We start from the raw sequence: 13,346 nt of genomic DNA, 5'->3' as shown, positions 1-13,346 counted from the left end.
CCCTGTCCAGGGTGTTCCTGTGTATTTACTGCTACTTACATGGAGCAGCAACATCCAGTAGCTCAGAATCTGTGGTAGGAAAGAGGATTAAATTCTCTTCTTATGTTTTAAACTGGCATATTAGTCATTTGCTCAGTCTTCTCCTAAAAATTTAATATTTATTGAATATTCCACTTTTATGTCTGTACTCCTATAATTTATTTATTTTTTATGGAGGTATGTCTATACTAGCTGGCAATTTTATATATGTTATACGTGTTTTTATACACATACACATGAAACTTGATTCAAGCTGTTGAAAAGTTTGGCAGCTGAATAAATCTTAGGCTTTAGGCCATTATTTAGTACTTGGAAAGGGTTTAAACCTGTGATTTTGCAGTATTGTATAACTGTTTCCCCAGTTTGTGATTGAAAACATGCCCTGCTGGAGCTGGCACTGCTTCTGTCTCAGCTTTCGTCCTCTGGGTATATCACAGGGTGCCCAAAATTACAGTGAGCACAGTGGCCGAGCACAGTGGTGTTCTTCGAGTAGCAGATGCCATTTAATTGCTGTCCAGCTGGAGACACAAGTTCCTGGAAGTCCTGGGCCCCAGGATTTGTCTCTGGTGCTGTGCTCGTCACTGCAGCTCCTTGCTGGGGGCAGTGAGGTCACGCGTTTGTGCTGCTGCTCTCGTGTGCCACGCAGGGTGGCTGTGCTGCTGCCCAGGAGCAGCAAAACAACAAGTGAGCTCACTTTTGTAAGCAGTGCTTTGGCAGTTCCCTTTTTCCCCGAAGATTTCCCCCAGCATTCTTTTGTAACTCCTTCTGTGGAGTCGGTGCCATCTGGTTTTCAGAACAGCAGCATCTTTTTTGCTGGGCTTTAGTGCTGTGCAGCTTTGCTGAGGAAACTCAGAGCAGTGCAAAATCCCTGCCGTGCTTCCCTCACCCACGTGTCCACTGCTGTGCCCATCCCTGTGCCCACTGCTGTGCCCATTGCTGTGCCCATCCCTGTGCCCACTGCTATGCCCATTGCTGTGTCCATCCCCTGTACATTCCCTGTGCCCATTGCTGTGTCCATCCCTGTGCCCACTGCTGTGCCCATTGCTGTGTCCATCCCTGTGTCCATCCCCATGTCCATCCCTCTGTACATCCCCATGTCCATCCCCATGTCCATCCCTCTGTACATCCCCATGTCCATCCCCATGTCCATCCCCCTGTGTCCATCCCCGTGTCCATCCCCGTGTCCCTCCCCCTGTCCATCCCCATGTCCATCCCCTTGTCCATCCCCGTGTCCATCCCCATGTCCATCCCTCTGTACATCCCCATGTCCATCCCCTTGTCCATCCCCGTGTCCATCCCCCTGTGTCCATCCCCCTGTGTCCCTCCCCCTGTCCATCCCCATGTCCATCCCTCTGCCCATCCCCGTTCCCCATTCTGCCGGGCCTGGGCTGGGCACAGGGGTGGGCATTGAGGGTGCAAGGGGGGTTCAGCTGGAGCAGCCTGCTCAGTGGTGGTGCCCAGGGAAGGCAGATGTGTGCTGTCCTCCCCAGCTCTGTGCCTGCTCCATGAGCACCTCGTGAAGGGTTCCCTGCTCTGTGTGGGACATGTGGGGCTGGTGAGTGCCCTGGGCAGGGAGGGCAGCTGGCATCTGAGCAGGCAGAGCCCTGGGCCCTGCCCTTGTCCCAACTGTGTCCCCAGGACAGCTCCCCGTGCCAGCTGAGATCATCTGATGTGCCCTGGCCAGGATGGGGCTGGCTGGGAGCTGTTCCCAGAGCTGTGCCAGCGCTGGGACCTGGCACAGGCTGGTGAATCACCTCCCTGTGCTCTGTCAGTGGGCACGGGGCAGAGCCTGGCTGGGCACAGGGGCCGTGGCTGTTCCCGTGCTCCGGGAGCTGCAGCTTGTGCAGCCTTGGCCCTGCCCAAAGCTCTGTGCCTTCCTCTGCATCCTCAGCCTCCTGCATGGGCCTGCATTCCCAGCAGGCAGAAACAAACAGCAGGCTGACCCCTTTCATAATGTTTATTTTAACCTTCTGCCCAGAAGTGGACACAGTTTTACATGAGGAAAACTGCTGAGCCCTGGCAGAGAATGGGTTTAAATTACTCAATGTGAAGTGTGTGAGATGCCCTTTGGTACAGCCCCGAGGGGCCAGGACAGCGTTTGCCACCTGGCTAAGTGTGGCTTTGTGCCAGGTGTCCTGAGAAACGTCCCAGAGCCCAGCAGGGCCTGACTCCTGTGTCCTGCAGCTTCACTCGTGTGCTCTGCTGCTCCTTGCGGGTGGAACCCGAGCTGGGGCTGGGGTGTCCGGGCTGCTCTCAGTGCCCACAGTGCAGCTGCAGGGGTGGCACAGTGCCACACATGGCCCAGCTTCGTGGGGAAGGAATTGTCCAACAGCTGCATTTGGAAATGCTGGGGTTTTACCCTAGTGCTTGGTCTGCTTCAATGCTGTTTCAGTAGTCTGTGTTTCTATCTTTCCAAAGCCATCAGAATCCCCCTGGGTTTCGCACCTTGAGAATGGGCCAACCCTGTTTTCACTCAGGAGATTGTGAGGGAACGTTGTATAATCCTCCTGAAGGTCTGAGGGAGAGAGAATGGAAGAGTGATCAGCTTTGGAGGAATTGTTGTTTCATAACCAAATCTTACTCGTAACTCCCACAGGGATCCCATTTTGTCTCTGTGTAGATTATAATGCTGTATAGGTGACACCAAGGAAAGGTGACACGTTATTAACAAAAAATGAGGTGCTGGCATCACTGCAGAGAGATTGTGTACTCATTACATGGAGTTATTTTGCTTTTCTTTTTCTCTACAAAAGAAAGCCCATGGAAAATTATAAATCTGTCTTATACTGTTCAGAATTAGTCTGTTCTTCATTTCCCACTCAAAACTAATTCTGCAATATTCACAGTAACCAGCGGTAAGAGCACAGATAAGCAAGATTGTTGTGCCAGATGAGGTATTAGATAAAAGCAGTTCCTGTCTTAATGCAAGGCTTCATTGAAATAGGAAAACAAAATACAAAAACATAATGTTTGTTATTCTGATTCCAAGATTTGCCTTTGCTTGTCAACATGATTTTCCATTTATGTTTAGAAACAAGTTTATTACAGTACAGAGATAATGAAGTTTAATTGCAGTGCTGGTCATTGCTTCAGGAACACAGATGGGCACAAGTATAAAGTCACTTTGAAAACTGAGGAGTTACAGGAAGATACTCCTAAATACATAAACATGCATTAAATTAGGTGCACATTTCAAAGGCATTGAAAGAATTAGAGAAATCCCAGCTCTAGTGTGGCACTCCATCGTGTTTCCCTGGGAACATGAGAGGGGAGCTCGGACTGAACTTGATTTCTGTGCCGCGTTGGTGCTGGGGCTGCTGAGAGCAGAGCTTGCTGCTGGGTCCCTGGTGCACACAGGCTCCCTTTGTGAGGGCCCTGGCACTCAGGGTGTCACAGGGCTCCTCCTGCCCTCAGGCCAGCACTGATCTGTGCCACCAGGGCAGCCACCTCAGGGACACCCTGGGAATGGAGCCTCCTTGCTGTGCCCTGGGTCACGTACAGCTCCTCATCTGCAGCATGGAAAACCAGAGCAGAGCGTGCAGATAGCCTGACCTTGCCCTAACTGCTGTGCTTTTATTCCTCAGGCAGAGGATGAATCTCCCATGTATGTATGAACAATGCAAACACATGCTCATGGTGGCCCGAGAGCTGTCCCGCCTGCAAGTCTCCTACGAGGAGTATCTCTGCATGAAGACCTTGCTTCTCCTCTCTACAAGTAGGTGAACAGCTCAATACCAAGCTTTTTGCTTCTGCACAAGTATGTGGTGGGTTTGCAGTAGGTATTGTGAGATAGATTTGTACAGTATGCTACATGCTGGTTTTATCTTTAGGTAGGGTATGCTGGAGTTAAACAAGTCACAGCTTAGTAAATTCTGTCTGTACTGCATGGAAGTTCAAAGGGCAGTGGCAAAAATCGTGCTTTTAGAATATACAGAAATAAACTAAGCTAATCTAAGTGATTATGTGTAAATACCTTTCACAGTGTTGTTTTTCCCCTCTCTCGATAGCACTGGTAGCCAGTGACTTTGTTCTCCCCTGCCCCGTGGGGCTGCAGCTGCCTGAGGGTCTGAGCTCAGCCCAGGCTCAGCTGAAATCCAGGGACTCACAGGGCAAGGAGAGGGAGAAAGAGTGTGTGAGTGTGTGTGAGTGTGCTGGGGTGAATGTGTGTGTGAGTGTGTGTTTGTGTGTGTGTGTGTGAGTGTGTGAGTGTGCTGGGGTGAATGTGTGTGTGAGTTTGTGTGAGTGTGTGTGTGTGTGAGTGTGCTGGGGTGAATGTGTGTGTGAGTGTGTGTTTGTGTGTGTGTGATTGTGCTGGGGTCAGTGTGAGTGTGCTGGGGTGAATGTGAGTATGTATGTGAGAGTGCGTGAGTGTGTGTGTGTGATTGTGCTGGGGTGTGTGAGTGTGTGTATGTGTGTGAGTGAGTGAGTGTGAGTGTGTGTGAGTGTGCTGGGGTGAATGTGTGTGTGAGTTTGTGTGAGTGTGTGTGTGTGAGTGTGTGTGTGTGATTGTGCTGGGGTGGGTAGGTGGGTGGGTGGGTGAGTGAGTGAGTGAGTGAGTGAGTGAGTGAGTGAGTGTGAGTGTGTGTCAGTGTGCTGGGGTGGCTGTGAATTGGGCACCCCGCTCCAGCACAGCCTCTGTGTCCTGGGAAATCCCATCCCATCCCATCTCACACTCCAGGATCCCCAGGGAGCTGCTCAGGCAGGGACTGACGTGTTCCTGCCCCTGCCTGGCACGAGGGCTTTGCTTCAGAGCAGTGACAGAGGTGCCAACAGGTTTGAAAGGCAGCAGCAGAGCAAGTGAGGATTTGTCAACAGACTTTGGTACTTGTGCATCATCCTCATCAGCTGCCTTGGCTTGGAAGGGACCTGAAATGTGATAAAAAGTAAATATTGTTAAGTTTATTACACTGAAGGTGTAAGCATTCCTTATCTTTAATGTTTCCAGTGAATAATAGCATTGATTCTCATACAAAAGGAGACTTTGTTCACCTTGGGTTTTTTCTGGGTAGGAGCAGGAGGGTTGGGAGCCCCAGCACTGCTCCCATGTCAGGGCAGGGTGGTGGCTGTGGGCAGTGTGAGGGTGCCATGGCCAGTTCCCCCAGTGCCCCACCAGCCTGGCAGTGCCCAGCCCTGCCTCGCTGCCAAGCCCAGAACTGCACAAGGGCTCTTTTCAGAGGAGACTTTCAGCCTCTCATGGCCGTGGGCTTTGTAGGAACTTAAAACTTCCCTGAAACTGCAGATTTCAAACAGTTCCTGTTTGATTCTGAAATCTCTCCCAAAAATTCCTCAAGTGTTTCGGGTGTGGTGTAGGCCAGCTTTCCTCCCAGGAGCTGGAAATTTCCATGGCAGGAGTGGTGAGGAGGCAGCACTGGCAGGACTGAGCCCCTCCAGCAGCAGGGCTGGGCACGGCTGGCACTGCCCAGAGGCCTCTGCACTCCATTTCCAGTGGGAGACAATTTGTCTTCATTGTGCCAAGCACATACATTGTGTGAGTGGTACATCAGGGAGCTTCTGCAATTTAATAGCTGAGATTTCTATAGCTCTTTAATCCACGACTTGACAATCTGAATTTGTTTATTGTGTTTCTGTGTTAAGTTTTCCAAGAGAAGAGAAGAGGAGGAGTAAAACAGGAATCCCACACAGGTCTAGACTTGTAGCTCACGCACAGACGTAGCTCAGAGACCTTTTCCACGTGAAATATTGAAACAGTTGACAGGTTTCACCTCCTGTGTAGGCAAGACAGACAAGAGACTTCATTCCAGAATCTCTCAGATGCTGACAGTGCGAGGCAGGTTGGATTTCCTAAGGAAGGCGATGTGCTCTCTGTCCTGCTCTCCTGCTTTTGGTCACCTTTGTCTCAGCTCTTTCTCTTCTCTGTCTTCAACTCTTTCACTTCCCCGAGGTGATCAGAGGCCTCAGGGGAAGCACCTGAAGGACCTCTGGAGTCCCCGTGCTCCATTAGTCCAGGCTGGCCTGTGGAAGGACCATGCCCACAGGAGATAGGCACGGGGACTTCAGCTGGGTTTGAATGCCCAGGCTCTGATTTCTGTCCCAGCTCCTTGCCTGCCCAGCCCTGCCCCAAACAAGCTGTGTCCATGCCCAGTTTCCCATGGCTGGTGCAGTGTTTGTTGTCCACTCTGTCGCTGCCTGGCCTCGTTACTTGATCCATGTCAGGAGGCTCAGAACCAGATGATCTTTCAACATCCTTTCCAAGCCAAGCCATCCTGTGATCCTGCCCTTGCTCTTCCCTGGGCACACAGAGTTTTTAAGGAACCTTCCCAGTGTCACATTTCCCCAGGCCTGGAGAGCACAGGAGCTCCAGCCTTGGTGCTTCTCCATCAGGGTGCTTCCAGGGCTGGGTGTTGTTTCCTCCATGGTCCAGTTCCCCTCCTGCTGTTTTTTGGTGGAATACCTTTGGAGGTTATTTTTTATTTTGCAGCAGGCCTGTGCTTTGTGTTCAGCTGGTCGCTGTCCCACCCTGCTCTCTCCTTGTCTCTCTGCTGTCATTTCAGTCAGTCCAAGTCCTTTTCCTTTTGCTCATATTTATAGAATCACAGAATAGTTTGGGTTGGAACGCACCTTAAAGCTCATCTTATTCCATCCTGGTCTTTAAACTTCCAAGGATCCAGGAGCAGCCACAGCTTCTCTGGGCACCCTGTGCCAGGGTCTGCCCACCCTCACAGGGAAGAACTCCCTATTTTACCCCAAATTTCCCCTCTTGCTCCTTTTCCTGTCACTCCAGCTCCTGATGAAGGTTCCCTCTCCATGAAACTAATGTAAGAGAGCTTAAGAGTTCAGTTTGGCAGTGTTGTAAAGTGGGTGTCCATGTTGCAGTTCCCAAGGAGGGCCTGAAGAGCCAGTCCCTGTTTGAGGAGATCCGCATGACGTACATCAAGGAGCTGGGCAAGGCCATCGTCAAGAGGGAAGGGAACTCCAGCCAGAACTGGCAGCGATTTTATCAACTGACTAAACTGCTGGACTCTATGCATGATGTAAGTCCTGACAGGAATGCTGCAGGCATTCCAGAGAAATACGTTTGGGGCAGGGACAGCGAGCTCCTCCAGCTCTTTTCATTTAAAGAGATGAATATCAGGGAGGAGGAGGAGGAGGAGGTCATGCTCCTCTGCTGTCTCACGAAGGGCAAATTGAGAGCCTTGAGCGTGGTCCTCTCAGGCTGCCTCTGCAGTGCAATCCACAGCAATTAATTGTATAATTAATCTCATTTTCAGTCTCTGCCGTTTTTAAAAATCGCATTGCTTTAAAAAGGAGGAGCTCAGGAGCTGTAACTGACTTTGCAGTAGAAGCAGAAATGTGGCATTTAAAAGCAGTCTTATCTCAGAGCCCAAGAACTAAAGAGTTTATGGAATAGTTGGAAATTCTATTAAAACAATGCCTCAGCAGTATGTGTGGTGTTAGCAATGATCTAATTTTGAAGGAATCTCCAATTCAGACCGTCTCCTTTGGCAGTTTAATTCTAATTACACATGTAGCACAAAGCAGTGTTTAAGACAACGGTAACTTTGAGACCTCAAAATTACTGGGTTTTTTTCTTGTAACTGTACCAAGCACCTGGAAAGATCTCATTTAGCTTACCCATGTGTGCGTTATTTATCTGCTGGAATGGGAATTGGTACCAGATCTCCTCAGCATTTGTAAAGCCTTGCACAGTCTGTTTGGCTGGTTTATATCAGAGTGCCACGGACAATAATTAATGAACTAAATGAGGATTCCTGTGCACATCTTGCCTGAGCCCCATCCTGTGGGCAGGAGCTGGGGAGGAGGGAGGTGGATGTTCTCTGAGCGTCTTCATCTGCAAGTAATTCTTTGTCTTGTCACTCGTAGGTGGTTGAAAATCTTCTGAGCTTTTGCTTCCAGACATTTTTGGATAAATCCATGAGTATTGAGTTCCCAGAAATGTTGGCAGAAATCATCAGCAATCAGATACCAAAATATTCCAATGGAAATATCAAGAAGCTCTTGTTTCATCAGAAGTGACTGCCTTAACACAAAGGGTTGCCTTAAGAAACCGTCACACGATAGCTTTGTTTTGTAAAGAGAAAACCTACAGAACTTGTTCCTTTTGTCCTCGCAGGTGTTTCTTTTGTAATTATGCACTACATGTGGTTTACAGAGGGCCAAGAGTTAGGCTGGAGAAGCAGCGGATTTCTCGCGTTGGGGAAAGGATTGGGGAGAAAGGAAAGGAAAGGAAATCGTGGTTGTGGCAGAAATTTTCTCTCTCCCCTTGTGCACCATCCCTGGATGCATCAAACCACCAGTGACAAGCTCTGAGGCTGTTACGAACATTCTGCTAATTAATTAATTAATTGCTGCAGTTGGCTGGAGACAATTTTTTAGGCTTTTTTTTTTTTTATTTTAGTAAAGTGTTTTGGATTTTTTTTTTAAAGTTAAGGTAGTATTTTGGTTTATGCATGTAACCTGAAGAAAGTTTACAAGTGTATATCAGAAAAGGGAAGTTGTGCCTTTTATAGCTATTACTGTCTGGTTTTAGCAATTTCCTTTAACTTTATATACCGTGAACTCAGCTTGTTCATTTTTTCTTACATAATTTTTTTGTAATACTTCAAGATGCCTATTGTACAGCTGGTTTTTTAAGGTGGGGCAGCTCGTAGCTTTCCTAAATGACCTCTAGACAGTAAATACTCAAGTAGATTCATGTGAAACTGGGTTGGGCTTTTCTAACCTAATGCTTTCAACCGGCAGAGTGGCCATAAAAATTGGGTTTTTTCTAAGGGCCCGGGTGGGTGGGAGAACACTCTCAAATCTCATTTCAGTAGATCCAGATGAAACAAATCCTTTTGGTACATTGCAAAAGCATTGGATATGCAGATTCATAGAAAATTAACCCAGTCCTAACTGGATGTAAATGACCAGGTTATTTTATATATTGAAAAAAAAAGAAGCCTGATTTTTGCATAAGATGCAACAGCCATAACGCAAAGAGTCACGGGCTGCATTGATGCCTAGAAGATCAGTCCTGACTGCCCATCAGGAAATTTTCAGGAAAATATGCATAGCTTCAGAAAAGTTTACTTCTGTGTGGAGAAACTCCGTTTTCTATACACTTAAAGCTGCCATCACACAAGAATTTCTGGAGACCCCAGGAGCAGGGGAGGACCGAGCGCACCCAGCGGCCGGGGCTGCTCTCCTGTAGGATTCCAGGATCCTCCTCTCCGGGGACTTGTCCACGCAGCTGGGATGGATCTCCCAGCTCCGAACTCCCCTGGTTAGAGACCCAATTCCACATCTCCACCCTTCACTGACTGCTCCATCCTCTTTCCTGGAGAGCAGGAGAGCTCCGCTACTGAGTTCGTGGTCTTAGAGTTGTCCGTCAAACTTTCTGTCTTTGTAAGGCTGCAGCCCTTCACATTGAATTCCTGGCGTGCCATAAATTCCCATAGGCCTTGTGGATTTCTCCTTGTTGCCATTGATGAGGATATTTTCGACATTTAGAAGCTGTAGTAGCCTTTTCTACGTGCACCTTAACAATTTTCTGTATCTCAAAACTGAAATATTTACTATGCCACTCTAAAATTTGATTTATACTCAAAGTGGCCAGATCGTTTGTGTAATAGAAATGAGAAAGATCGTCTGAGAAAATACAAAACCTAATATATTTTTATATTTAGTTATAGTTTCAAATATGTATAATCGGTATATTCGCTGATCCAAGAAAAAAAGGGAAGGGCTACTGCAGCTTTAAAAGCAATTTATTAAATGATTGTAAAATAGCTTGTATAGTGTATAATAAGGATGATTTTTAGATGACAGATTGCTTTATCATGATACATGTAATTATATTTTTTGTAGGGGTCACAGATATGCTGAGTGGAAACCGTCGCGCGTGGTTTGGCCGGAGGCAGCACCGGGGCTGTCGGTGCTGGTATCCAAAGAAATGCTCTGTTGAGAGGGGAAACCTGTGCTCCTGGGTGTTTGTAGGGTTGGGTTGTGTTCATGGAATCGCTGTGTACAATTCCCGTTGGTTTGGGGGGGATACTCCTATCTGTATGGTCGGGAGCCGCTCCCGAGGCACGGCTGAACCAGACCCCGCTGCAAAACTGTCACAGCTCTGACAGCAAAAACAGCTTAGAAATTGGGCAATAATCCACATCCAGGTGCCAGCAATATGTAAATACGGAGCGTGGGGTGTTCACAGCACATTTCTACATTGAGCAGACCTTGGTTTCCAACTGAAATAGGAAACTCAATTCTCATCCTTTCTTAAAGCTCTTTTTGAATGTTATACCTATTAAAAAAGATCCTATATTCAGTACTTTGGAGTAAAATAGCATCTTTAATAAAAGAAAATAATCACTCTCTTCTTTGATCTGTAAGGAATATGTACATTTTGTAATAGATAAAGGTCAGGATTTTAATTACAACTTCCAGCCCAAGTCATTGGGAATCGTCCCGCGCCCGTTTGCGATACAGATAGGAGTTTGTACTGGTGGGGCTGGGGGGTCCTGGGGAGGGGAAACCTGCTCTTTCTTTGGAGAATGTTTTATAAACTTGCATCCCCAGAGCCCTCGGTCAGAGCCTGGGGACAGCGTGTGCGGGTCGGGGTGCAGAGACCCCAAATTGTCGTTCTTGCCAGCAAAAGCAACTGCAGTGAACTCCAGCAGGTGGTGGAGTCAGGGTTGGAACTGGATGAGCTTTAAGATCCCTTCCAACCCAAATTCTGGGGTTCTGTGATTCCCCCGTGAGAGAACCGGTCATATAGGAGGAGAGGCTCTCTGCCCCTTGTGTCTGTTTGCCTGTATATTCATTTTTAGTCTCTGGATTTAGGGAGAGTCAGAGGAAACTGTGATGTTCGAGGAAGAATCGTCCTGTACATGCTGTTCAGTTTAAACTTCACCAGTGAGACTCCGTAGTGCTGTAGCCAGCAGTGAGAAGTCCGTGTCCTGTTATCCGTGGTCCGTGTAGCAGTGGGGAGTCCCTGCACTCTGGATAAAGCAGGGAGAACTCGGCCTTGGCCCTTCAGTGCCTTATCACAAAGTGCACGGATCCGCCCGCAGGCGGGGGCAGCTCAGGACTCGCAATGGCCTTAGGGGGACACCGGGACGGGGACAGGGACACGGGGGGGGCGGGGGGCTGGGGACCGGTGCCAATCGATGCTGAAAAATGACCTCGCCGTTTCCACAGGAAAAGGTAGGGAAGGAGGAAGTGCCTGGATGAACACGGGCTGTGGGAACGTCCTGCGGCCAAACTCCAGAGAGGGAGAACTTCAGGGACATGTCTTAGAGTGAGGTTTTATAAAGATTGTATTATTAAATCCCTGCAAGTGTTCGAGGCCTGCCTGGACGGGGCTTGGAGCAGCCTGGTCTGGTGGAAGGGGTGGGGAGAGGAGCTTTAGGGTCCCTTCCAACCCAGTTCAGGCTGGGATTCGTGGTCACAGACCAGGCGCGCTCTGCCCCATCCCAGTCTGCGGCCAGGGCTTGCTGAGCCATCGATGTCTCATAGGAACCAAATTTTCCATGAAGGTCGAGGCCTCTCCAGAGGCCTCGTGTCCGAGGGAAGGCTGGGAGAGAGTGGGAACGCCCCACCTCCAGCCCCCTGCCCACAGCAGAGGCAGCGATGGGTCATTACTCTATTTTGTATATTAAACAAAAAGATATATACTGGGGACAAATCCTATATCATACCAGTGTATGGCATTATTAAAAAAATCATTATTTTTATCACAGCAATTTTAAACAGCATTAAAAAAAAAATTAAACCAGTGACTCCTGTTTAAAAATAAAAGTTGTAGTTTTTTATTCATGCTGAATAATTCTGTAGTAACAAGTCTGTAGTTTTCACCTACTCAGTGAAATGTTGGACTGTAAAAGCTTGTGTGGAATTGTTGAACATTTATTTTTTCATTTAAATTTGCTGTTCTGGTAATACAAAGCCACACATCTGTACAGAAGTTGCAGTAAATGTGAGCCATTTACAGCAATGCCGAATAATGGACAGAAACCATATAATAAAATTCTGCTTTTTTCATTAAATGGCTCCAAAATGGTTTTGTGGAGTTTTTGTTGTGGTCTCGGAGAGGGTTCTGTCTGACATGGCAGGAGAGGAGCTCTATGAGTTTATGGTCCCTTCCAACCTCAATCCCTCTTTAATTCTATGATTTTAAATGTGTTTTGTCACTGCAGTGGTTCCCAACTGTCTGACACTCATCAGGATGTGATAAAAGCTCCCTCCAAGGCAGGTGCCAGCTGCCAAACATCAGTGATAGAGGGAAATAAAATGCACTGAAAAGCCTCAAGTGTGGGCTGGGGATGGGTGTGGGGGCTGAGTTGCCCTGGGGTCCTGTGCAGAGACAGAACTGAACCCAGGAAAAAGGGAAGAGGCCTTGGTAAATCAGCAGGGTTGAAAGGAGCCTCTCTGGCTGGGAAGATGCTGCCCTCAGGTTCAGGAGGTCTCCGTCCTGGAGCAGAAGATGCTGCCCTGGAGCTCCTTCCCTGCCCCGTTGGAGTTTCTGACGTTTCCAGCCCCTCAAACCGCCGTGGTTTTTCCCCAGCACAGCTCAGCCTTCCCCCTAGCCACAGAGCCAGGCCTGCTGTAATAAAATCTCATTTAACTGCAGCAGAAAAGGCCGAGTTCCCAGCAGGGAACAATTTCTTTGAATTGTTTGCAATTAAAACAAAGCTTACATAAATTTCCCTTCGGTAATTCCCGAGCTGGATGGCTGCGGATGGGGGTCAGAGGCAAGGCAAGGATGGGATTTACCATAACTATGTTTATTTGGGCCACACTTATGGAAAGATGCTTTAAGGAGAGCCATCAGACACTCAGATAAAGAACTGCTCAGTGCCTGACGGGCTCCAGCCTCATGGTGAGTGCACCAAGTCCTCAGTGTGGTCACATTCCACCCAAAATCCCCTTTATCCCATTCCATTTACAAAAGCATTGATAGCAGAAGCATCTGTGGGATTTCTGCCCCTTCCCTGTGCACCCTCCCGTGCTCCATGGCCCTGGGGTGGGTTGGGATGGGGCTGCTGCCCTCCCTCACCTGCCATCTTGTTCTGCTGTTCTTTGCTGTCTTGGGCTCCATCCTCAGCTTCCAAGAAATTCGGGTGAAGCCCAGCATGCGATTGCAATTCATTATTTCTGCTGTGTTCACATTATCCCAGTAAAATGATGGCATTTCAGACTGGTTAGAAGATGCCATTAAACACCATTTTTACAGCTCTGACATTTAAGATTTGAGCTTTGGAGTTGGTGTTTGCCCCCAGGATGGTCCCCAGGAGGCTGGTTTGTCCCTGGCTGTGTCCTCTCTGCAGCCTGAGCTCGTGTTGAGC

The 13,346-nt window shown here is 48.3% G+C and overlaps 1 protein-coding gene across 2 annotated transcripts in view; it reads left to right on the top strand.

Annotated features, from left to right (window-relative positions):
- Positions 1-11,095, top strand: part of NR3C1 (nuclear receptor subfamily 3 group C member 1) — a 60,009-nt gene extending 48,914 nt beyond the window's left edge. For both annotated transcript variants that reach the window (XM_058815116.1, XM_058815117.1), the window contains exons 7-9: positions 3,624-3,754; positions 6,874-7,031; positions 7,882-11,095. In XM_058815116.1, the coding sequence (XP_058671099.1) occupies positions 3,624-3,754; positions 6,874-7,031; positions 7,882-8,034 (442 nt within the window). In that variant the 3' untranslated portion in view covers positions 8,035-11,095. The remainder of the gene's footprint in view (positions 1-3,623; positions 3,755-6,873; positions 7,032-7,881) is intronic.
- The last annotated feature ends 2,251 nt before the right edge of the window (positions 11,096-13,346 follow it).

Source organism: Ammospiza caudacuta, chromosome 16, assembly GCF_027887145.1.
Source record: "Ammospiza caudacuta isolate bAmmCau1 chromosome 16, bAmmCau1.pri, whole genome shotgun sequence".
Taxonomy (NCBI): Eukaryota; Metazoa; Chordata; class Aves; order Passeriformes; family Passerellidae; genus Ammospiza; species Ammospiza caudacuta.
Note: the sequence above shows the minus strand (reverse complement) of the source record. Positions and strands in the feature narration are given on the sequence as shown.